The sequence below is a fragment of the Trichomycterus rosablanca genome, chromosome 17 (assembly GCF_030014385.1).
Source record: "Trichomycterus rosablanca isolate fTriRos1 chromosome 17, fTriRos1.hap1, whole genome shotgun sequence".
NCBI lineage: Eukaryota > Metazoa > Chordata > Actinopteri > Siluriformes > Trichomycteridae > Trichomycterus > Trichomycterus rosablanca.
The window spans coordinates 23347411-23373496 of record NC_086004.1 but is presented as its reverse complement, the minus strand read 5'-3'; the positions used below and the strand labels follow the sequence as shown (position 1 = coordinate 23373496).

Sequence of the window (26086 nt, the reverse complement as noted above, 5' to 3'; positions counted from 1 at the left end):
GCCTATAGGTGAGTAAGTGAGTGAGTAGGTGAGTGAGTGAGTGTGTAGGTAAGTATGTGAGTGAGTAGGTGAGTGAGTGAGTGAGTGAGTAGGTAAGTGAGTGAGTGAGTGAGTGAGTGAGTGTGTAGGTAAGTATGTGAGTGAGTGAGTGAGTGAGTGAGTGAGTGAGTAGGTGAGTGAGTGAGTGTAGGTAAGTAAGTATGTGAGTGAGTAGGTGAGTGAGTGAGTGAGTGAGTGAGTAGGTGAGTGAGTAAGTAGGTGAGTGAGTGAGTAGGTGAGTGAGTGAGTGAGTAGGTGAGTGAGTAAGTAGGTGAGTGAGTGAGTGAGTGAGTAGGTGAGTGAGTAAGTAGGTGAGTGAGTGAGTGAGTGAGTGAGTAGGTGAGTGAGTAAGTAGGTGAGTGAGTGAGAAGGTGAGTGAAAAGGTGAGTGATTGAGTAGGTGAGTGAGTGAGTAGGTGAGTGAGTGAGTGTAGGTAAGTATGTGAGTGAGTAGGTGAGTGAGTGAGTGAGTGAGTAGGTGAGTGAGTGAGAAGGTGAGTGAGTGAGTGAGTGAGTGAGTAAGTAGGTGAGTGAGTGAGTAGGTGAGTGAGTGAGAAGGTGAGTGAGTGAGTAAGTGAGAAGGTGAGTGAGTGAGTAGGTGAGTGAGTGAGTGAGTGAGTAGGTGAGTGAGTGAGTAGGTGAGTAAGTGAGAAGGTGAGTGAGTGAGTAGGTGAGTGAGTGAGTGAGTAGGTGAGTGAGTGAGTGAGTAGGTGAGTGAGTGAGTAGGTGAGTGAGTGAGTAGGTGAGTGAGTGAGTGTAGGTAAGTATGTGAGTGAGTAGGTGAGTGAGTGAGTAGGTGAGTGAGTGAGTGAGTAAGTGAGAAGGTGAGTGAGTGAGTGAGTGAGTAGGTGAGTGAGTGAGTAGGTGAGTGAGTGAGTGTAGGTAAGTATGTGAGTGAGTAGGTGAGTGAGTGAGTAGGTGAGTGAGTGAGTGAGTGAGTGAGTGAGTAGGTGAGTGAGTGAGTGAGTAGGTGAGTGAGTGAGTAGGTGAGTGAGTGAGTAGGTGAGTGAGTGAGTGTAGGTAAGTATGTGAGTGAGTAGGTGAGTGAGTGAGTAGGTGAGTGAGTGAGTGAGTGAGTAGGTGAGTGAGTGAGTGAGTGAGTGAGTAGGTGAGTGAGTGAGTGAGTGAGTGAGTAGGTGAGTGAGTGAGTAGGTGAGTGAGTGAGTGTAGGTAAGTATGTGAGTGAGTAGGTGAGTGAGTGAGTAGGTGAGTGAGTGAGTGAGTAGGTGAGTGAGTGAGTGAGTGAGTGAGTGAGTAGGTGAGTGAGTGAGTGAGTGAGTGAGTAGGTGAGTGAGTGAGTAGGTGAGTGAGTGAGTAGGTGAGTGAGTGAGTGTAGGTAAGTATGTGAGTGAGTAGGTGAGTGAGTGAGTGAGTGAGTGAGTGAGTGAGTAGGTGAGTGAGTGAGAAGGTGAGTGAGTGAGTAAGTGAGAAGGTGAGTGAGTGAGTAAGTGAGAAGGTGAGTGAGTGAGTAAGTGAGAAGGTGAGTGAGTGAGTGAGCAAGTATACACCTAGGTGAGTGAGAGAGAGAGAGAGAGAGAGAGAGAGAGAGTGGCAGTGCGGGTGGGGCTCACAGCTGAACAGACGGTACCGTGACTACAGACGCACAGCATTCCGTTAAATCAGGCGTAATATGTGACCCCGCGAGCACCCACCTCGGCTTTTTTACGTATTTTAGATTAATCTTATCTTCTGCTTTTTGTGAATATTGGTGCTATATTCACCCAAACGTGATGAAAGGGCGGCGGAAATCTAATCGTACATAACCTCAGCAAGCGGACTAGGCTTCCGTTATCACTACAGGATATTGATAAGGATCTGGAGACTGAGGCGATGTGAGACGCCAGTATTTCGTTCCTTCCGCGCACCGAGGAATAAGAATGAACAACGGGCAAGATATGTCTCCCGATTTTGTCTTGATGCGTCTGGTGTCTGCGGCCGAAGACGACCGCTTGGACGAGGAGAACGGGAATCTGTCGTCGGGTACAGAAGTGGTGACTGGAAACGTTAAAGGTAAACATGAATGTGCGCAGAATCCGGTGGCGCTCGGTCACCTCTCAGCAGGGAACAAAGCCGCGCAGCCGTGCGGAAGCAACGCACCTGACACCGGCGATGTGGCCGGCAGATCCGCGCTCTCTGTCCCCCCTGCTCAGCTTCATTCCGCCGAGGCCCGCATTTACGATCTGAGCAACAGAACCGGGATGGGGCCTCAGCTGTTAGTTTTCCGAAATGTATCCAGAGACTCTGAAGGATTGTCAGAGAACAATGCGGATAACAGACATGCTTTTGATGAGCAGGCGACGCATAGCTCTGAATCGAGCGCTAGCATCAATAACAATTCGCTTAGTGCTGTAGATGCTCAGCATCATCACCATCCTCCCTGGTCGCTGCATTCTCATCCTCACACAGCGAATGCTGAACTGTGCCCCCGGCATCGTATTATCGGCAATACACTAGAATGGTCGGACAAATCAAATCTAGATACCAGATGGACCTCCACGACAGTACAGGGAGATCTTCATTTTTCTGAAAGGCCTGTTTTGGAACTAGCACGGAAATTCGGAGAACTAGGAGTAACCGCGGTGCCCGACTTTCTCCTCAAGGACGGCGATGTACAACACTGCTCCTGCTCAGCCACAACAAGACAAGGTGAAGACCCCACAGAGACCAGCGATGCTCTGCTGGTGCTGGAGGGCCTCGGGTCAGATGAAGTCAATGGCCTGGGCATGAAAAACAACCCTGATTCTCAGAAGGTCAAGCCAGAACTCATGGATAAAATGCCTGGAGCTCTTGCACTTGAATGTTTCCCCTCTGTACTTTCAGGCCAGTCTGTGGGGGGTCTTTGCTCACCATCATTTCAGGATTCACAGCTCTGCTGTTTGCTCCGAGGTTCCCTGACCCAGAAGGCTCAACTTAATCCCTCTGAGACAGTCATACCACAGGTCCCAACACCATCAGTGGAGTCCACTGTAAATGGCCTACTCCATGACACCCTTTGTTCAAGCCTCAGTTCCAGTCCAAACATGCAACAGAAAAGTGCAGCTGCATCTGGAGAAAAGGCACTAAAAGTGTCTGGAAAGTCCAGAAAGGGCTCTCTTAAAATTCGACTAAGCAAACTTTTCAGAACTAAGAGTTGTAGTGGCTCCAATAATTTTCTGGAGAAAAGACCATCAATAAACTTTTCTATTTCATCTGCCAGTAGTTTAGTGGACATGTCAGGCACAAGCAGTGCGGAGCAGGACACAACCAGGTAAGACTAGTGTCCCCATTATACAAGAATTTAAAAGTGCATCATTCTGAGGATTGGTTATGCAGTCGAATAATTAATTAGTCAAACTGTCCATGCCTCTGTATTGTAAAGACATGTACAAAAAAAAAATTCTCCACTTATTGCAGGTATACAGTTGAACAGTTTTTGCATGTTATGGTACATTCACATTTTCGTACCCTGAGGATTATAAAGTATGTAACGTTTGCTTTAAATTAATAATTAATTAATTTTATGAGTTCAGTGATACAGCAAACAAAGCAAAGCAAAATAATGTAATATATCTGAGTAGCAGAATATTTCATTAATACTGTCATGTTACAGTTATCCTAAAACCTGCTGCTGGTCTGTATGACCTAAACCTGGATGAGAACATGATTAACACTGGGAACCCAATATTTGCATGGAAATAGCTACAGAGCAATAGCTAACGCTGTAAACATCCCTGACAGTAAAACCTGTTTAATCATTTACAAGTGAAAACTGTCTCAGGATACCTATAGGTGTGGCACTCAAAAGATTTCACAATAGCTCTCTTTTAATAATTACGAAGGTAGGTAAGATAGAAGTTTGGAAAGAGTTCCAGAACAACCTAAAAAAAAGCAGCAGGAACAACAGCTGCACAGAAAGCAATTAGCACTGCAAATGGCACTGCAACTCAGTTATTTACTTCAATCAGAACAATAATCAGATGAAACAAAAATGGTGTGCAGTGATAGCATATTTTACTGTATAATGTATAGTTTGCTAAACAGCATGTGAGTTTGTGTTTGTGTTGTAGTAATTTCTCATTTCTAATGTCTTTTTTAGCCAATCTGGACTAACAAGAGCCCAAAATGGCTTCTCTGGTGCTCCAGTTTTCACTGGTAAGTACATAATTCTATAGAGATGGTCAATTAAAAAAAAATGGTCAATTTCAGGATTTCCAGTATGACCCATTATGACACTTGTGACAGATCAATCATACTGTATATGAGTTGCACTGGCTGACCAATCAGTCCAAATTTTTGAATGTTTTGGATTAAGATCTTAAGAATTAGTATTGTGCGCCCAGCTCCTTAAAATCTTGTTTGTTCTGTTGTTTCTTGCCTATAGGAGAGACAGTTTCACTAGTAGATGTGGACATCTCACAGAGAGGAAGAAACTCCCCTCATCCTCCAACCCCCCCTCCACCACCTCGCAGGAGTCTCAGTCTGCTAGGTACCCACACAAACATTTCACCTCAACTTTCAGTAGCAGGCATACTTTTGCTTTGCTTATCTTATCCATCAGTCTGGCAACTTTGTTGACATTCTTAGAATGTGTCACGTATCTCTCCACCCTTCCAAAAACATCTAAATATATTCTTTTACTTTGTTTTCTGATTTGTGTTATTTCTAAGTTAATAAATCACAGATCATGTGTCTGTCTGATAAAAGTTCTTATGCACTTATGCATGATTTTTATTTGGGTATTGTGAATGAAGGGGGTGTACTCTCCATGCTGATGATATCTTTTACTTGCTTGCACTTTATGTGAATGTGAACAAGATTGGCTGCATTTAATAATGGGATCTATTGTGTTCGTATTTGGTTTTTGGAAAGTAACTTCCAGGTTGTCTTTTAAGATGAGATGTAGTATTTTAAATTTTGACCTAATGCAATTTTAAAAAAGACTGTATTTTGCTTGTGGTACAAATGTTTGTCAGTTGTTTGGTACTCTGAGGAGTGTGTCTTTTTAGCTAAAAACCATGGTTCTTGGTTCTTGGTGTATTGTATCTGCATTAATAATAATAATAATAATACATTTTATTTATATAGCGCTTTTCAAGATACTCAAAGACGCTTAAACTTTAAGTATTAAGTTCTTAAATTTTGTTAAATACATTTACACTTTATCTAGAATAATTACACCAGATTCTTTTGTCTTTCTTGTTGACCGTTATTTTAAACTATATGTCAATATGTCACTTGACTACAAGCTTGTTGGACATTTTTTTTCCAAAACTGTGGAAATTGATATGTGGCTATAGATCACACTAATAGAAAGGCTTTCTACATAATTTGGAAGGAATGTGTGGCCATTCCATAAAAAAGAACACATCAAACCATGCCTTTACAGAACTTACCTCCTGAACAGGAGTGTATTTATGCTGGCATAAGGCCGGACCAAAGCACTCAAATTTAATAATATAAGGGTTGTCTACATACTTTTGAGCATGTACTGTATGTGTGATAGTATGTTATGTTTTATTTTACTATTTTTATATGAGGTGACATGCTTGTGGAACATTTATTTAGGGCAGTTGTAAAAAGACATAAAGCTTAAATTATCTCAAAATTCATGTTGATTAGCAACAAACTCCAGTCAAGCTTTAAGGTTCTGATTTTGGGGCCTTTATTTTATGGGCCTGTGTCGATGTAAAGCTTGCTGTTCCGGCAGCTTTTAATTTAAATTATTGCTGACCTGTTTTTGCTGGTTCTTGGGTTTGACCATCAAGACAAATCTTAATCGTTATCACTAATGAGGCATTCAGAGATTATGCAAAGTATTACTCTACCTTGATTGAGATTCTTAATTTAATTCTGGTACAGTTTCTTCTCTACCAGGTGTGTGGGGATTCGCCTCTCTCTCTCTTTAGCGTGTCCTTCTTTGTTACATATAGCGAATCTTTTTTTACATGTTTTGTAAAGACCATTTCATAAACACGTTGTCCATTTCATAATCTTATTTTGGCACATGTATGCCTGTGTTTTGTTGCAAATTGCATCACAGTGCCAAGGTCTAATTTGCAGCCTCTCAGTATTACTTCACATGCTTTTGTTGTGTCATCTAATTTGAAGGATTTAGTGGTTTACAAGGTCTAAGCACAATGTGTTACATTTGCATCTTTGCACATCAGATCAGACCTAGACATGAACTGGAAATGTTGCTGCATGTTTTTTTCTTTCTTATTTTTTAATGTTTAGCATAATAGCATAAATGGTTGAGCATTTGAATTAAACACAAGACCACCAGATGCTTGTTCTCTGGAGTATCAAAGCAAAAGTAACCACTGGCAGTCAGAGTATTACAGTTGTAGAGCATTAAGTGCCCTGGGAAAGGACCAATGCTGTTATAGCATGTTAATACCCCCATGCGCAAAGAATATAATGTCTATAAAGAATTGCTTTGTCAAATTTGGTGTAAAAGAACTTGACTGGTCTGCACTGAGCCCCTAATGTAAGCACCATTGAGCACCCTTGAGACAGTTGTGAATGCCAACTGCCACCCAGGTCTTTGGTGCATAACCTTAGTAATGCTCTTCTAGCTAAATGGAAATTCATTCTTTCAGTCATGTTCTAGAACATAGCAATAGGTTTTCCCTTATGAGTGAAGTGTTTTAGCAATATGGTGGGAACCAACTTTCAATTAAAAGTCATAGCTCATAGGACAGTGGTCGTTCAAAGGTTAAGGTATGGACTGGTGATGAGAAGCTTGGCAACTGTGGTGAAAAATGTTGGTGAGAAAGAAACCCCAATTACTCAGGCCTAGAAGAAGAACTTCACACCAACACAATCAGGTGCGAGTGCCTCTGTCCTCTTGTTTATTGGCAAGAAATCCAATACATTTATATGGTGATACAAACATGTTCTACATGCATAAAAGAACTTATGGGTGTACTGAACGAAAAGTAAAACTTAAACTTTCCTCTATGCTAGCAATGTAGTTAAGCAACACCATATATAGAATGCAATAGAGAACATTAGGTCATACAAGGTTACACTTGGTTTTGCTGAACATGATGTAAGAGAGTATGTGTGGAAACAGAGGTCAGCACGCTCTGTTCCAGGGTCACATCGGGCTCGGTGGATACTTCTCCAAAAAGCCCTATATGATTACATGGTTACACAAATGCTTATTATACTGAATTATACTAATAAAAATACATTTTCCAATACATGGTTCAACCCCCACTACCACCAAGCTGCTACTGTTGGGCCTCAGAGCAAGGCTCAGCAACCCTCAGTTGGTGGCATGGAATTTAGTCGTAACTATAAGTGACTTTGGATAAAAGTGTCCGCTAAATGCCATAAATGTAAACAGCTCTTGGTTTTGGATGTGATATTCAAGCGCTGGCGATCCACATAAAGCATGTCTGTATATCTTACACAGTATAACAAATAATTATTTTGCTTTGTGTTCTGTCTTCATCCTAACCGCATCCTTGTTTCCAAATCCTTGTCGCTCTGTTCCAGATGACATAGGTGGGCCTCATCCTGGGCCCTTCCTAGTCAATGTCATGGGAGCATCCTTGCAGTCTCTTCCCTTGCCTCTTCCTCCTCCTCCTTCCCTCCATGCCACCATCCAGCACAGCCTCAGCCTTAATGGTAAGGGTGTATGTATGGTGGTAAGGTGTGTGTGTTTTTTTTTTAAAGACATTCCAATAATAAATTCCATCCCTCATTTTCTATCCTACTGTGACACCTTATGTGTACTTTCTGAAACGAGTGCTGGGATTATTGCAAAACATTAATATTGCTTCCTATTGTATGTATAATATGGATTACTGTCTAATATTTTCTCAAATGTGCAGATTATTGTAGCAAACCAGTACCCATGCAAGGTAGTGTTCCAGTGGAGTTGTGGCTGTGTTTTTATGCAAAGATATTCCTTAGTCCAAATAAATTTATTATAAATTAGCTGGCTGAAAATTTCTATTTACATGTACAGGTGTAACATTAACCAAAATTTACATGCACATGCACAAGCACTATTTAGTGTCCACATTAGCATAACGTCAATCCACGAGCCCAAAAAAAAAAGGAATTTGTGGCCAAATATTTTCCATTATTATGCAGCAGCTAGGTCAAGCAGACTTATTGAATTACAAAATATAGCCTAATAAAGCAGATACAACAGTAATGAAGCCTAGTTACATATACATTCCTCACTCATGCCACAACATTTTTTACAGTTGGCAGAGAGACTCAAGTCTATGTTAAGCGTTATAACAAATCATGGTTCGATCATTAGGACTATGGCTGTGATTTTTTTTTTTTAAATGTTGCTCTGATGATATAAATGCCAAAGTTTAAATATCCGAGGTGTCCAACACTGTTGCTAGGGTTAACCAGATAAAATAATAATAAATAACTGTAACTATCTATCTAAATAGTACAGCTTGTATTTCCCCCTTTTCCACCACTCTAATCATATTTAATTTCCCTAACTGTAGTTTCCAGCGCGGTGGCTCGGTGGGTAGCACTCACAGCAAGAAGGTCCTGGGTTTGATCCTCAGGCGGGGTGGCCCAGGTCCTTTCTGTGCTGAGTTTGCATGTTCTACCTGTGTCTGCGTGGGTTTCCTCCGGGAGCGCCGGTTTCCTCCTACAGTTCAAAAACATGCAGTCAGGTCAATTGGATACACTGAATTGCCCCATAGGTGAATAGGTGTGCGTGTATATGTGTCTGCCCTGCGATGGACTGGCGCTCCGTCCAAGGTGTTACTGTGTGCCTTGTGCCCATTGAAAAGCTGGGATAGGCTGCAGCAACCGCTTTGCTTTTTCTTACATTTCATAAATTGGTTTAAATCAACATAATTTAAGAAAAAATCTGTATGGTATGTGGGCATACTGTATATAATAATTTAGAATATACATAACAGATGGCATATCTAATTAAGTGCTTGGTGAGTGTGTGTCTTTAATGTGATTGGGTCGTAAGGGTGCACAATGGTACACAATGGTAATGTCTGTGTATTCACATTAAAAGAATTGTAGTGATGTTTGAAGGCTACAAAATCATTTCAACAATTGCATGTTTGTTGCTATTTACCCAGAGTCCTACAAGGATCACATCAGCAGTGCAGCGCTAAATGATAAAGAAAAGAAAAAAAACAAGAGCAGAAGCAAAAGACCTGTAGTAATCTACAAAGCTTGCTAAATTAGTGAAACGCTGAACAAAGCTGTTAATGGAAGGACACCACTCACGATGTTTAGTTGGCAGATAAAAGAAATGTTGAATCCTTGGTAAAAATGCAATGACCTGAACACTAATAGTGATTTTGAAATTAAAAAAGGCTTTTCACTTGCTTTTGTTCCAGACGCTTTCCTCCGAGCACTTCCTCATTCTGCCCCATCACCAATCGAGACACCACCTCCAGTCAGAGTGGCTCCAGCCCCAAACGTGTGTCCTCTGAAAGGAGTCGATTCTAGTAGCTTCACAGCCAGCCTGAGAGAACTTGAGAGGGTGAGAATGTGCATCTCAGTAAAAGTGCAGAATGTTACTGTCAGCTCCGGAGTTATTGGCACTTTTAGTGAAGATGATCTTTGTATCTTATCGTACACTGATGTTATAATAAAAATATATTTCACTGATTTCCCCTGAACATTTTTTTTTTTTTTTTTTGTTAACTAAGCAATAACAATCAAAAAATAGCTACAATTTTGGAACTCTCATTTTCACTGTATGGGTAATATTAATAGGTTTAAAAGAGCTGTAGCTTACCTGCCTGAAAGAGGGCGCAGCCCCTACCTACAGTGAGAAGAATAGATAGAATAGCACAAGTATGACATTTAGAAATTTGCAGGAAATAGTAGCGTGTTGGCCCTCCAGTGCGGCTACATTAAAGTGATTCTGCAAAACAATCACCAATTAACAGCTTCTCCACTGCAATGTTTGTTTGTTTGTTTATTAGGATTGTACCGTCATGTTTTACACTTTGGTTACATTCATGACAGGACAGGCAGTCACTCATTACACAACATTCATCAGTTCACAAGGTTATATCGAACACAGTCGTGGACAATTTAGTGTCTCCAAATCACCTCACTTGCATGTCTTTGGACTGTGGGAGGAAACCGGATCGCCCGGAGGAAACTCACATGGACAAGGGGAGAACATACAAACTCCACACAGAATAGACCCGGACCGCCCCCCTGGGGATTGAACCCAGGACCTTGTTGCTGTGAGGTGACAGTGCTACCCACTTAGCCACAGTGCCACGCCCTCTGCATGTAAAAGACTGATCTCCAGTTATTAGAAGTGATCGGTTGCTCCTAAAAGTGGCAAACGTTGCTATGAAGTTTAGGCGACAATTACTTTCTATTGTGACATACTGTAGATATTGCAACATTATTAGTGTTAATAAGTGAAATGATTATTAAATGATAAATGATCATTAATAACTGTGATATCTATATGATAAATGATAACTAGATTTTGTCTTTCACTACTTGATATTCTTTATGTGCATTTGATAAAATAATTTGCAGTGGAGCTTTGAGTGTATCACTCCTCTTTTCAACAGTGTGGGTGGTACTGGGGGCCGATGAACTGGGAGGATGCGGAGCTAAAACTGAAAGGGAAGCCTGATGGCTCTTTTCTTGTGAGAGACAGTTCAGACCCGCGGTACATACTCAGCCTGAGCTTCCGATCGCAGGGAGTCACACACCACACTCGCATGGAGCACTACAGAGGTAACCAGAATACAAAGTTATTTCTATTTACTACATAAAAAATCTTTACTGGTACAAAGAATTATGTAGTATTATTGTTACATTTACCTTTGTGGCTTTCCTTGTTCAGGTACCTTCAGCTTATGGTGCCATCCAAAGTTTGAGGACCGCTGCCATTCTGTAGTGGAGTTTATCGAGCGTGCCATTATGCATTCGAAGAATGGAAAATTCCTTTACTTTCTGCGCTCACGTGTACCTGGTAATTCTCATTTATTCTTCTGTTAATATAGGTCTACACACACATACCACCCTACCAGAGATACTACATTTCTTTTACTACATATTCCAGACTGTCTTGTTCTGTTTACACTTATAATGATTCTTTTGGCATTTTTCCCTTTTTTCACCCAATCTAGTAATTTTCAATTCCCGATTGTACTTCCACTCCCGCTTGCACCACGTCTGTTCTGACCAGAACTGTAGAGCCACAGACTATCACACACCCCCTGAGACTTGTGCAGTCACATAACTGCAAAACTATTTTCAACAAATTTGTTTTGACAGAAAACTGCATTTAAATAATCAGTTTAGAGTGTTCATAGTGTGTTAATTTCTGATCTGCCTTACAGGGCTCCCACCAACTCCAGTGCAGCTACTGTATCCAGTCTCCCGCTTCTGTAACGTCAAATCCCTGCAGCACCTCTGCCGCTTTTGTATCAGACAACTCGTCCGCATTGATCACATTCAGGAGCTCCCTCTTCCCAAGTACCGTTCTATATCATTCATTCTCTAAAACTCTCATTTTCTTTCTTTCTCATTTCTGCTACTCACAGATCACTGAAACTGTTCTTTCTTTTTGCTCCAGACCCCTTATTGCCTACCTGAAAAAGTTCTACTATTATGACCCAGAGGAAGAGATGTACCTGTCAGTTAAAGGCATGAGGCAGATGGCAGGTGTGGAGCAAGAGTCAGAGTCTGAGACGTAATCGGATGAGCCACATTCCCTGTAAGAAAAAACCTTTTAAGAGTCAATAAATTAAAGTTTATTTAAAGATTATTATTAAAATAAGGGTGTATTACGTAGCTGTATCTGCAGAAGTCAATTAATAATATTTAACATTAATTAATTAATATTTATTTTATATCTTGTGCATTAGATACTTACAGTATTGTAGTTAGCATTTTTTTTTACCAAAAAGACCTAATTGTTATATAAAAAACATACATTTTAAAGTTATTTACAACTACAGAATATAGATTTCATAGTTAAGACCAAATGATAAACATTTTGAACATTCTGAGGTCAAAAGATCAACCTATGCATCATAATTGATAGGACTCACACCTGTCATTTTTAATATTTATGGAAGAGCTATTGGCCCTATTACAGCACCATAAATGTTACCCTCTGTCGTTGCTCCTGACATTTTTTTTTAACCACAACAGCCCATCTATTGGTCCATACCAGACCCCATAGCCTTTATGTTCTCTGGCATCAAAGAGTCTTGGCCACCCAAGAACAACAGTTTGTCAGCTGTTTGTGGCTTGTCCCTCTTCAGACCACTGTTGATGGGTACTCAACACAGCTGCCTGTGAGCACCCCTTGCTGCCTCCTAGATACTTCAACCCAGTCATTTAGTGATTTAGACCTTGTGTACAATAGGCATTGTACTGCACAATTTGGGGTGGTTGAAATGTTTTTGGCTTAAAAGTGTGTGTGCATGTATTACATATATAACCCAGTTTATGTTTAGATTTGGACACAAAACAGATTGTCATGCTAATAAGCAACATACAGTGAAAAATATTCTGCAAATATGTGTTTTCAGGTTTTCTATGTATGGATAGCAGATGGGATAGCGCATAGGAGCCCCTGGTGCACAGTTCTGCCTCAACTTCCCGTCGGTCTTCCAGAAGAGGCCAATAAACGCCATCACAATGGCCGATCTTCTTAATTTTGACAAATAAAAGTCAAATAAGGCAGTGGAATGCTAATGTGCTGTCCATTTGGTACTAGAAGCCAGGACTGATTAAGCTGATCTGGCACACCACACAGGCAGAGGACAATAAAAATAAAATGCATAGAAGATAATATGTGACCTGGAGTTATGATGTGAATCTGTAGCTCATGAAACTTTCAACTTTTTAAACTTGACACATTTGTGAATTCTATGTTTTCCTTTTTGATTTTGTCTCTGTTATTTTGCCGTCTTCTGTTTTTCGTTACCTCAATTGTAACTTACTCTGCCTGACAGCAGGCTGACCGTCTTTACAGTAAAACAGTGAAACTTAAAAAGGCTTTGGTATGTCTCTGTACATAAGGGCAGAATCATTTTAATCATTACCTTTAAAGTCATCCTAAACCTAAAAGTATTTTTAAGTTTAACTGTGTTTAAGTAATGATTCTGTTGTATAACTACTTTGAGTCAAGTTCATTATTTTAGCACAAAACACACATTTTTCATCAATAACAAAACTTAAATTGTTGCTTGGGTGACACACAGCAGTCTAATGCACTAGTCCAACACAGCTGAAATCTTAAGCTCTCAAGTTTCCCGGCTGCGCTATCAACCTGCTGCAAATGCAATAACATTATTAGATTACAATAGTTTCTTTTAATCTGTCAGTTTTTGACCCATGTCTGTACTACTAACAGTCATCTGGATGTGCTGGAATAGACACAGCTCTAAATTACAATGTACTGCTATAATAGCTGGTTGCCAGTTGCACCATACAAATACTAATTTACAGCAATTACAGAGATTACCTTAAATCCCAGCAAAATGTAAGATACACAGACAGATTTAAAGTACAGAAGATCTGTGGTATACGGTAGGTGGTAGAACAAAATGTACACATTTTAAAGCATAAAAAACACTTTTAAAATACACTCGCATTTTAGGACAGTCTTTAGACAGTCTTTAGATTATTATTGTTTTTAATTAAATTATTAATCATTTTTGTGACTGAATGCTAAAACTTTTATGAATTAGAGTTTATTTATTGTATACCAAAATCTGCTAGTTGGAATTGAGCCTTTCTTTTTCGCTCATATAAATAAGGCTAGTTTTACTAGTGGTCTCTGAAATAGAAGCTAAGAAAGAATTTGTCCAAATGGTCAGAAGCACCAAAAACAGAGGCGGTCTACTTTGATTAAAAAGATTCTGAAACATTATCAGGCAAGCCTTACATCACAAGGACTATGCAAGAATATGATGCTGAGGAAGTAAGAAGCCATGAAATTATTTATTCTTTTCTTCATTGTCTGTTTTACCGCTGCTTTATTCTGGTCAGGGTTGGGGTGGGTCTGATTCATTGGGGCCAACAGACCATCACAAGGCAGAAACACACACACAATTTTAGTAGCTTTAGTTGAACTAACTGCATGTCTTTGGACTTGTGGTAGGAAACTGGAGCACCCGGAGGAAACCCGGAGAAAAAAAGGTACATTGAGCTGCTGTAACTTTACTAACTGACGATCATTACAAGAACGAGCAGGTTTGCAGGTGTTTCTAAGTATTGCGAAATTAATCTAATCAAATCTCAATGTTGACCACTAATCCTCGTAGATAAAGCTGTGAAACCTAACCAAATGTCAATCAATTTGAAGGCGAGCTACTTTTGATTGATATGTTATATTGCTTTCATTAATGGTCGAGCTGAGTGTCAGTTAAAACGGTAGCCTGTATGATTGGTCTAATCTAGTTGGCGTTCGTTCCGTTAATGCCCGCCTCTTTTTCTAATCTACGCGTAGCTATTGGTTGAGTTGCTGCACATCAAGTCTCGCTGTGCTGTTCATATGCGTTACTGGTTAAATTAAATCTCAATCACTAACATGGTTTGTGCTGATTGGATAGAACGACGGTCAGTCAGTTTTCTTTGGGCATTCTGATTGGTGGAAGTGTACAGGCGGTCACTTGCTATGGGCTTTGCTCTTGAAGGCTTCAGGGAGAGCGAATGTCGTCATGAGCGGTGGGTAGGAATTATAAATGGTGTTTATATTACTGTGTACTTTGTTACGAGATACGCGTTTTTGCTTAACTACAGCGCTGCATTAAATAACCCGAGTAGCAAATATGTGTATCAAAATAAAGTTTTACACCGATACAAATTGCACACTTCCGGTGTGAGGGTGCTTTTCCTTATCAAAGAGTTTCAGTTGCTAGCATGCTAGCTCGCAGAGCGCAGTTTGTTCTGCAGCATTACCGTTAACTGTTAAATGCGTTTCTAGTTTTTCTTGTGTGGTTTCCGTGCATATGTGCGTGGCTTTTTTGTTCTGACTCGTAACTGTGAACGTACAGCATAAAATCTGATTAGTGTCTCGTTATCTGAGTTTAATACAGCTAGCAAAATCCCGTTAGCTGCGCTAGTCGTATTAGCCTAGTTGCTAACGCGTCGTTTAGTATTAGAGTAGTTTAAAGACTGGTCGAGCGCTCTACTTAGCTGTTAGCTAATGTTGGTTTAATGTTCAGGTGACACCGTCAGACCACGGTTGTTGATTATGTGTGTCTTTTTCCTCACAACTATCGTTTTACTCTGATTAATAAACTGGACACAGGTCAGTTGGTCAGAGCGCTGTGACCTGCTGTATATTTTGGTCGCCAGAGCTGGGTGTAATGTAAATACAGCTGTCGTCTTGTTGCACCTCATCCAAATGCAACGTTTCATACAAATCTGGATGATATGCAAGTTTACCAGGTGTTATCGCAAATTTTAACCTACTTTCTCTGGCCAATAAAAATTACGGATAACAGTGCAACACTGTCAGTGTGTACAACAATCTAGAATGCTTTTATTTTGTGCTGAAGTAAAGAAAAACTAAGACATAAGTAAATAAGCCTTGATGCATTTCTGTTGTTTTCTATTTACGATGTATTATATTAAAGGAAAAGCAGAACTACAGGGTATTTGCAGGCTCTCATGCTTTCTTTATGGTGTGGGCGTATTTTCCGCCGAGCACCAAAACAGTGGAGTAATAATTAGCTTTAGATGAGCACCCGAATTCAGTATAACTACCATTAAACATCATTAGGAAATCATAACTTGTAAGATATTGAAATCACGATTACTACACACAAAAATACGTTTAATGATACTGATGTTTTAACACTGTTTAAGTGTTTTCAGAAAGTACGACTACATAAAGAAAATCAATTTAAACTAGAAATGTATGTAAATATCATAATCCTTGCCTAAGAACTTGCACATTAACTAAAGAGCTAACACTATTAAGCTAAGTTGGTTATCCAAATCAGCCACCTTCATCTGCTGCATAGAAGAAGGTCCTGGGTTCGATCCCCAGGTGAAGCGGTCTGGGTCCTTTCTGTGTGGAGTTTGCATGTTCTCCCTGTGTCTGCATGGGTTTCCTCCGGGAGCTCCGGTTTCCTCCCACAGTCCAAAGACCAAGTGAAGTGAATTGGAGATACAAAATTGTGCATGAGACTGTTTGACATTAAACTTGTGAACTGATGAATCTTGTGTAATGAGTAACCACCGTTTCTGTCATGAATGTAACCAAAGTGTAAAACATGATGTTAAAATCCTATTTTGCTATTTACCAAAAAACATGTTAGATTATAGATAGCATGATGGCCTGTTCACTTACTAGATACCAGCAGGTTGATAGATAATTATATAGCAGTCATTGCTTATGGAATTCACCTACTTGAATTATCGTTGTATCTGTTGGGTCTAGTGGTTTGCATGATGGTAATGTGGTCTGGTTTGGGCAGTATGTTGCAAATTAATTATTTACATTAATATATTTAAAGGCTTTAGGACTTTAGGTTAAATTCTTTGTAGTGATATCCCTGTGAATTATCAGTGTTCTGAATAATGCTCATATATGTTTGTTTATTTATTTATGTAAAAATGTATCCATATTTATATCTGATTCTCTGTTACATCATTAGAAAGTTAAGTCAAGACACAGTTGTGCAAGACTTATTGTGTTGCACAGTTTCAAGTTTAAATTATATGTTTAAATGTAAGTGTAATAATTTTTTAGCCACTTGCTAAAATTAGTTTTCTTGTTGTTTTTTCAAGATTCAAAAGACAGTATGGCCACCACAGTTGCTGTCAGTCCAAGTGAATATCTTCAGCCTTCTACCAACACATCTCAGGTAAGACCTCAAAACTTTTCATGTCTTGTTCTAAAATTTTCTGTTTTAAATAATAGATATTGTGTAGTAGTTGTAGTAGTTTTGTATGCCTCTATGCCTTAGACCTGTCAGTGGAAGTAGATTTTGATCAAGCTTACTCATACCTAACTGTTTTGTTGTTGTCTGTTTTGTAGGATTCTCAGCCATCACCTTTGGCTCTCCTGGCTGCTACTTGCAGCAAGATAGGACCACCTGCTGCCCAAGCCCCGGCCAGCGCTCCACCAGCCCAACCAACCACACGCCGCCTTCACCCTATCAAACCGGCCCCAATTGCTCCAGCTCCACCCAAAAACCTGGGCTTTCTTTCAGCCAAGGGAAATATTATTCAGCTCCCTGCAGGATTAGGCTCTTCAGGAACCAGCCCTATTCTCTTCACTATCCAGACCCCAACACGTCCAGCAGGTACGAGTACTGCCAACATTCAGTACCAGGTGGTGCCCCAAATTCAGGGAACTCAGACCATCCAGATCATCCCTGGGACCAATCAAGCTATAATCACCTCGCCTGTAACAGTGCAGGCTCCCACACCCACATCTGCACAGAAGACAGTACCCATCAAACCTTCAACACAAAAGCGAAGGCAGAACAATGCTAACATTACACCCAACACAAATGTTGTGCAGCTACCTGGAGGACTCGCACTGCCTCTTACAGGGGACGTAGGTGCAACTCAGATTGTAACAGAAACAGCTGCTGTTTCACCTCAGCCTGTAAAGGGAAAGAGGGGCCGGAAGAGACAGGTTGCTGTCGCTCCATCCATTTCTGCACCTCCACCAGCCTCACCTCCTATTGCTGAACAGGTCGAGACTGTTCTAATAGAAACCACAGCTGATAATATCATCCAGGTAGGTCTGGTACTTCATCTCTACCATTCAATATGCGTTCAGCTATATATAAGGTCTGTGTTGTACTGTTCATAAGTCGATGAAGCTAAATTGCTAAAACAACATAAGCCTGAGAAAATCACAAGTGACAAACACAAATTTGGGCTGGCTAGTTTACATTCCACAAGCCCTTGAGAGACCTTCACCCCAGCCAATTGTTTACTGCTGTCTCCTAGCATTTTAACATACTGTTGTCAAAAAACATCATCTGTAAAAAGTTAAATTTATACTCAGAAGGTTGCTGGCTCAAGCCCCACCACTGCCAAACTGCCAGTGTTGGCCCCTGAGCCAGGCTCTTAACCCTCAATTGCTTGGACTGTATCAGTCATATGTCGCTTTAGATAAAAGCATCTGATTAATGCCAAAATAAAAATGTAGAACAAGAAGCCCATTGTTAATGACTGAAGTGTTTTATTTCTTGTCAGGCAGGGAACAACCTCCTGATTGTTCAGAGTCCAGGAGGCAGCCAGCCTGCCATGGTACAACAGGTGCAGTTGGTTCAACAGAAATCAGATCAGCAAGTAGTGCAAATACCCTCCCAGGCTCTAAAAGTGGTACAGGCTGCCTCGGCAACTCTTCCTCCTGTGCCCCAAAGAGTACCAGCCACTCCCAGTGTACAGGTGGCCCCTCCAGAACCCACACAGGTACCTTAGTGTGTATAATTTCTACTCATAAGCAGAACTGAAAGAATTTGGGTCTTTCTAATCTGTCTAGTCTGTATTAGGGATGTGCTGCTGGTAGTGTTTTCATGTCCTCATAGGTTACAATGTTATATGTGCTTAAAACTTTAGGTGTGTACAAAATGTCGAATTTATACTTTTGTATCAGATTGTATCTTCAGATGTTATAGGCAACATATTCACCTTATTTTTCGTAAATTAACCATTTCTTGCATGTTTTAACATGTGACATTTGTTTACTCCCAATCACACTGTAGTTCCTAATCTGTATTCTAGCTATTTAGAAATAATCAATTATAATCAGCAATATTTAGATATGATGTGTTTTTATAATGAACACACATCTTTATTGTTTATACATACAGTATTCTGAGTGAATACATCTGTTTAATTAACCTGTATTGTTTTCACAGGTGCTGATTAAAACAGCATCAGGTGAATGGCAGGCAGTGCAGCTGCAAGAGACAATAGTAACCACTCCAACTACGCCCCCTGCTACCCCTTTCTCACAAGTTGTCCAGAGTAAGAAAGTCCAGCCTGGGGCAAGAAAAGAGCGACCCCTTGCCAAAATTGCTCCGGCTGGTGGTGGTCTAATAACACTTAATGCAGCTCAGCTCACCTCAGCAGCTCAGGCTGTGCAGACCATTAATATTAACGGTGTTCAAGTACAAGGAGTGCCTGTCACCATCACTAATTCTGGCGGTGAGTGTATATGTGTTTGACTCATATGGCTATAATGTAGTCTGTTTGCAGGAAAAATTAATGTACCAGAAGTCAGATGTTACTGTTTACTATTTGGATTACATTAATCTGTAATTTTATTTGTAATAGAGGTGTACAGCTCATTACTTATAGTCATTATTAATTTGTTTAGTTGACCAAACCCACAAAATTCACTAGCATATTTCCATGAACAGAGCCTAAACACTACAAAAGAATCGCTAGTAAAGCTGCATCTGGCTGCATTTAGCTCATTAATTACTTTGCATAGTTATACCACATCTTTTTTCTTCCTCAAAGTAGTATCGTTGTATTCGTTTTAAAACTAGTTTTTAAAAAAAACAATCGTTTGGGTCTTTTTTGCCACCCAGGACAGCAACATCTGACAGTTCAGACCGTTCCGGGTGGTGGGATTCAGCTTAGTGGTGTGCAGGCGCAGGAACACCAGCTAAAGGTGGACCAGACACTGACGCTTGAGCTGCAAAGCCAGTCAGGCGAGAAGAAACGGCGCATGGCATGTACATGCCCCAACTGCAAAGATGCAGAAAAAAGGTAAAGTTTAGAGTAACTGCAAATTTCTGATTCTGCTTTCACTTTAGTTTAGATGCTCATTGGCTGTTTGTGTGTATCATAACAGATTGACAGTTAGTAATGTCAATGATCAATTGGTTTAGTATTTTTCAATAAGTGCTGTTAGTTAAAAAGGCCATATACATTCTTTTTGAATATTTGGCACTTTATTTGAACTGAAAGTAGAGCTACAGATCTCTACACACAGACGAGAGCTTAGAGGGCTGATTTGAGACTGTGCATGCCCCAGTTTCAGAGAAGGCGCACTGCCATTCTAATCTAAGCTAAAAAAGTTTTGTAAAGCACAAGACACTCATGTATGACAGAACCGGTGTGCATTCAAATAGGGAAGAATTGTTGAAGAACTGACATGGCAGTATTAGTGAAATATTCAGCTTGTCTAAAATGTTACATTTCTTTGTTAATTTTCTCGAGCTCTGATGAGAACATGCGGAGAACACGTACATTGAATATGATGCATAATCATCACCCAGTGATTCTATATTTTTTTATCAATTTTTGTAGATGGAAAAGAAGCATTTTTAAATACCTGTGTTTGTTATTATATGTAATAGACATTATAAAAAAAAAACTAGTCTTTCAGTGACTGACCAGGTCTTTTGCTTTAAATTTGGCTTATGGTAGTTGTAGTTACCCATTTGCTAATTTCAGGCAATATTAAAAGTAAATTAAATAGCATATGATAGAATTGTTTATGTCTTGGCTCACATAGGCCAGGTGAAGTTGGAAAAAGGAAGCACATCTGCCACATACCGGGTTGTGAAAAGACCTTCAGGAAAACGTCTCTGCTGAGAGCACATGTCAGGCTGCATACAGGAGAACGACCATTTACTTGTTCCTGGGTTTTCTGTGGGAAAAGCTTTACGCGCAGTGACGAACTGCAGAGACATGCCAGAACACATACAGGTATAGCACAAATTATTATGAAAGTTGGGCTGCAAAAAAATTAGCTTTTGTTTTAGGTTATGACAAGCAGCTATTGTTTACTGCACACACAAGTCATTTTCAGGTTCTTCTTAACTGTATACTGTGCAAATTTGGCCATTCCCAGTAAGATTTTATTCCCACCTACCATTTAGGTTTATTATTCTCATTTTTTTCAGTCATTAGTAATCATGTCTGGCCATTCAAGACAATGAATGCAATAATAATGATAAACAGGTCAAATGAATTTGCATGTTTTTACTGCTCAGTGACGCTTCTGTTGCTCTGTTGTTTTTCAAAGCATTAATCTTCATGTAACTGTGTTGTTTTTCAGGTGACAAACGCTTTGAATGCTCGAAGTGTCAGAAGCGATTCATGCGTAGCGACCACCTTACAAAGCATTACAAAACACACATAAACACCAAAAACTTGTAAACATTTGAAAGAAAAAAACTCGTAAAAACTCTTCCCTGGGAGGCAGGGATTTGTTGGGGCAGGGTATTATGGGAGGAAGACTCCTCCCCTCATTCAGCTCACTTACACGGTGTGTTGTAGACCAGGTTCTGTGGAATGGTATGTCCAGAGAAGCCCACACTCCTTAAGAATTCTTTTCATCTCATCCTATTTGTCGTAGGATCATACAGAACAGCAGGCATGATGCAACTCTTAACTTAAGGATCCAAAACCTGGAAAAAGTATGTTTCTTGTTCCTTAGCTGGAAGTACAATAAAGAAAAGTATGTCTGACCTTATTTGCAGCACCAAAAATATCTTTAGCTTGAAAGCTCCATTATTTTTCCATAATCCACTTTTAGATTGTTTTAGCTAGGGTTTCTTATTTGAACTTTTTGTGTGTAGCAGCTTATGAACATCCTTTTGTGTAAATGTTTACTTGCATACAAACATACATTTGTAAATATTTGATGAGTTGATGAATGTGAAATATCTTGGAGTTGGACTGTTCCCCAGCAGTGTTTTCCAGAATCATTTTTAACTCTTAATGCAAAACAGTTACATTTGGTTATTTGCAACATTTGAAAAGGCTGTGTAATAACAGAGCTTTAAAGAATTTATTTGGTTGGTTTGTTTTAACTTAAAACTCGTTTTGATAATTAGGTCAGTAAAAACTGGCCCAACGATATTGTGTGTTTGTATTAAGCAAGGAGAAAACTAACCTACTGAGCATCAATGTGGTTGCAATAATCAAATAGATGTGTGATTTATCAATGAAATTTCAGAACCATCAAGTTTTTCTTGTGCAGCATACAAACATGATAATGTAACTAGTCTTTTCTTGTTCTAAGTTCAGGCATTTTATATCATTTTTGGTATTAAAAATCCACAGTGTGGCACTCTGGTGGTGCAGCGGTAAAACACGCCAGCACACGAAAGCTGATATTTCACACTTGCGAGTTTGAATCTCAGCTCTGCTACCGGCAGGTCGAGCGTCTATACAGTCAATGATTGGCATGTCCAATGGTCCTTATGACTGGTGCAATTAAGACCTTTGCTACGATTCTTTTAAAAAATTGACAGTGTCTCTTGCTCTTTAACAGAGCACGTAAATGAATCTTTTTTGCAGTGACTGGACAATCATCTCAAGAGTATTGCAGAACAGTTAATGGAATCCAGATTGAATTTTAATAGAAAATTCCAGATCATATACAGACGATGGCTGTAATAATAAAAAAAAGTCATACTATTATTTAAATGCTATTTTCTGGATGTTTTAGAGTACGTTCTGAATCTTTAGTTCTAAATAGAATCTGATATTCAGATGGCAGCGTGTAAAATTTAAAATGTATTGCTTTTTTCTTTAGTAATATGGGCTTTTTTATGGGGGAGAGGTTAAAAATGAGACACTAGTTGAAATTAACTTGACGACTTAAGAATTAAGTTTTAATTATATCCTGCCTGATAAAGACAAAAATTTCTTTCAAATCAGATTTATATGAACGTTTTACATCTAAATATAACAGCTTTTGTGTTTAAAGGGGGGGAAATGTCCGCTTGAGTATGTTTGTATTGTTTGTGAATATGTACAGATGTATTTTGGAAACCACATGTAGGATTTTTGTTACACAAACTGGTGTATTGGCTGCTATGGCCACAACTGAAGGATGAGGACTGTGTACATTGTAAATGAGAAAAAAAATTATCACATTGTATAGTTTCATTCCTGTAAGCTTATTAGATGACCCTTTTATGAATATAATGTTGCCTTAGACAGCTTCACCCCTATTTAAAGAGATTTCTGTCTAATTAAAGAGCTGTATTTGTATAACTGTTTTCTCTCGTGTCTACCTTTTATTTGCCTACATTATGTGCACTGACCTAATTCAGGGTTTTAATTGATTAATATTAATTTATCTATATCACTTGTATGAACTGCAGAATCAAGAAAGCTTGGTACTTCTTTTTCAAAATCATCTCAATACCTCCATACTAAATAAAGTGTTTGAATATAGTGACATGCTGTGTTTTCACAGCCAGGTAGGAAGATAGTTTGGTTTTATCCCCAACTTTCCCCTCTGTTTTAGAGTTAAGACTGCATTAAACAACAACCATGTACACAATAAAGTCTAGTAAACACAATCAAACGTTAATTGCATAAACATTTATGTCTTATGTATATCTTAAAACAGGAAAAGCAAACAATGCTTTTCTAGTCTAGTAAAAATTGATTGTCTGTCTACATGTATTGTAGGTATGTTGTGGATTTCTTTATATTTCAGGACACATTTTTCACCCGAGAGATGCACTGTAATGCCAATATATGTGGACACCCCCACTTAAGAGCATTTTGTATGTTCTCTGTACATTCTGCTTTCAGAGCATTTTGTATGTTCTCTCTACAAAATGCTCCTAGGGCACATTCGGGCTGGGGTGCTCTCAGGGCACCTTCGGTCTGGGGTGCTCCCAGGGCACATTCGGGTTGGGGTGCTCCCAGGGCACATTCGGGTTGGGGTGCTCTCAGGGCACATTCGGGCATTTTGTGTTTTCTCTCTTTAAAATGCTCCCAGGGCACCTTCGGGCTGGGGTGCTCTCAGGGCACCTTCGGGTTGGGGTGCTCCCAGGGCACATTCGGGTTGGGGTGCTCCCAGGGCACATTTGAACTGGGCTGCTCCCAGGGCACATTCGGGTTGGGGTACTCCTAGAACACATTTGAACTGGGCTGCTCCCAGGGCACATTCGGGTTGTGGTGCTCCCAGGGCACCTTCGGGTTGGGGTGCTCCTAGGGCACATTTGGGCTGGGGTGCTCTCGGGGCACATTCGGGCTGGGGTGCTCTCGGGGCACCTTCGGGCTGGGGTGCTCCCGGGGCACCTTCGGGCTGTGGTGCTTCCAGGGCACATTCGGGTTGGGGTGCTCCCAGGGCACATTTGGACTGGGGTGCTCTCAGGGCACATTCGGGCTGGGGTGCTCTCAGGGCACCTTCGAGCTGGGGTGCTCCCAGGGCACATTCGGGCATTTTGTGTTTTCTCTCTTTAAAATGCTCCTAGGGCATATTCGGGCTGGGGTGCTCCCAGGGCACATTCAGGCATTTTGTGTTTTCTCTCTTTAAAATGCTCCTAGGGCACATTCGGGCTGTGGTGCTTCCAGGGCACATTCGGGTTGGGGTGCTCCCAGGGCACATTTGGACTGGGGTGCTCCCAGGGTACATTTGGACTGGGGTGCTCTCAGGGCACATTCAGGCATTTTGTGTTTTCTCTCTTTAAAATGCTCCTAGGGCACACTCGGGTTGGGGTGCTCCCAGGGCACATTTGAACTGGGCTGCTCCCAGGGCACCTTCGGGTTGGGGTGCTCCTAGGGCACATTTGGGCTGGGGTGCTCCCAGGGCACATTCGGGCTGGGGTGCTCTCAGGGCACCTTCGGTCTGGGGTGCTCCCAGGGCACATTCGGGTTGGGGTGCTCCCAGGGCACATTTGAACTGGGCTGCTCCTAGGGCACATTCGGGTTGGGGTGCTCCCAGGGCACCTTCTGGCATTTTGTGTTTTCTCTCTTTAAAATGCTCCTAGGGCACATTCGGGCTGGGGTGCTCCCAGGGCACCTTCGGGCTGGGGTGCTCCCAGGGCACATTCTGGCATTTTGTGTTTTCTCTCTTTAAAATGCTCCTAGGGCACATTCGGGCTGGGGTGCTCTCAGGGCACCTTCGGTCTGGGGTGCTCCCAGGGCACATTCGGGTTGGGGTGCTCCCAGGGCACATTCGGACTGGGGTGCTCCCAGGGCACCTTCTGGCATTTTGTGTTTTCTCTCTTTAAAATGCTCCCAGGGCACATTCGGGCTGGGGTGCTCCCAGGGCACATTCGGGCTGGGGTGCTCCCAGGGCACATTCTGGCATTTTGTGTTTTCTCTCTTTAAAATGCTCCTAGGGCACCTTCGGGCTGGGGTGCTCTCAGGGCACCTTCGGTCTGGGGTGCTCTCAGGGCACCTTCGGTCTGGGGTGCTCTCAGGGCACCTTCGGGCTGGGGTGCTCTCAGGGCACCTTCGGTCTGGGGTGCTCCCAGGGCACATTCGGGTTGGGGTGCTCCCAGGGCACATTTGAACTGGGCTGCTCCTAGGGCACATTCGGGTTGGGGTGCTCCTAGGGCACATTCGGGTTGGGGTGCTCCCAGGGCACATTCGGACTGGGGTGCTCCCAGGGCACCTTCTGGCATTTTGTGTTTTCTCTCTTTAAAATGCTCCTAGGGCACCTTCGGGCTGGGGTGCTCCCAGGGCACATTCGGGTTGGGGTGCTCCCAGGGCACATTCGGGCTGGGGTGCTCCCAGGGCACCTTCTGGCATTTTGTGTTTTCTCTCTTTAAAATGCTCCTAGGGCACCTTCGGGCTGGGGTGCTCCCAGGGCACATTCTGGCATTTTGTGTTTTCTCTCTTTAAAATGCTCCTAGGGCACATTCGGGCTGGGGTGCTCTCAGGGCACCTTCGGTCTGGGGTGCTCCCAGGGCACATTCGGGTTGGGGTGCTCCCAGGGCACATTTGAACTGGGCTGCTCCCAGGGCACATTCGGGCTGTGGTGCTCCCAGGGCACCTTCGGGTTGGGGTGCTCCTAGGGCACATTTGGGCTGGGGTGCTCCCAGGGCACATTCAGGCATTTTGTGTTTTCTCTCTTTAAAATGCTCCTAGGGCACATTCGGGCTGGGGTGCTCTCAGGGCACCTTCGGGCTGGGGTGCTCCCAGGGCACATTCGGGCATTTTGTGTTTTCTCTCTTTAAAATGCTCCTAGGGCACATTCGGGCTGGGGTGCTCCCAGGGCACCTTCGGTCTGGGGTGCTCCCAGGGCACATTCGGGTTGTGGTGCTCCCAGGGCACATTTGAACTGGGCTGCTCCCAGGGCACATTCGGGTTGGGGTGCTCCCAGGGCACCTTCGGGTTGGGGTGCTCCTAGAGCACATTTGGGCTGGGGTGGTCTC

General features: G+C 41.5%; 2 protein-coding genes across 3 annotated transcripts; both read left to right on the top strand.

The window, feature by feature from the left end:
- The first annotated feature begins 1915 nt into the window (after positions 1-1915).
- socs7 (suppressor of cytokine signaling 7) lies at positions 1916-13003 on the top strand. The gene is made up of 10 exons (XM_063012682.1): positions 1916-3285; positions 4114-4169; positions 4399-4503; positions 7521-7652; positions 9365-9510; positions 10571-10739; positions 10849-10977; positions 11348-11483; positions 11584-11724; positions 12548-13003. The coding sequence occupies exons 1-9, from the start codon at positions 1916-1918 to the stop codon at positions 11702-11704; spliced, it is 2364 nt and encodes a 787-aa protein (XP_062868752.1). The 3' UTR covers positions 11705-11724; positions 12548-13003.
- Positions 13004-14666: 1663 nt separating this feature from the next.
- On the top strand, positions 14667-22961 carry sp2 (sp2 transcription factor). 2 transcript variants are annotated; one of them, XM_063013164.1, is made up of 8 exons: positions 14667-14690; positions 16764-16840; positions 17014-17724; positions 18189-18407; positions 18857-19145; positions 19535-19715; positions 20467-20660; positions 21013-22961. In XM_063013164.1, exons 1-8 carry the CDS (start codon positions 14684-14686, stop codon positions 21111-21113), a joined length of 1779 nt encoding a protein of 592 aa, XP_062869234.1. In that variant the 5' UTR covers positions 14667-14683; the 3' UTR covers positions 21114-22961. The 2 variants fall into 2 exon arrangements, with proteins under 2 accessions (XP_062869234.1, XP_062869235.1); XM_063013165.1 differs by lacking the exon at positions 14667-14690 and adding an exon at positions 15516-15547.
- Positions 22962-26086: the final 3125 nt, after the last annotated feature.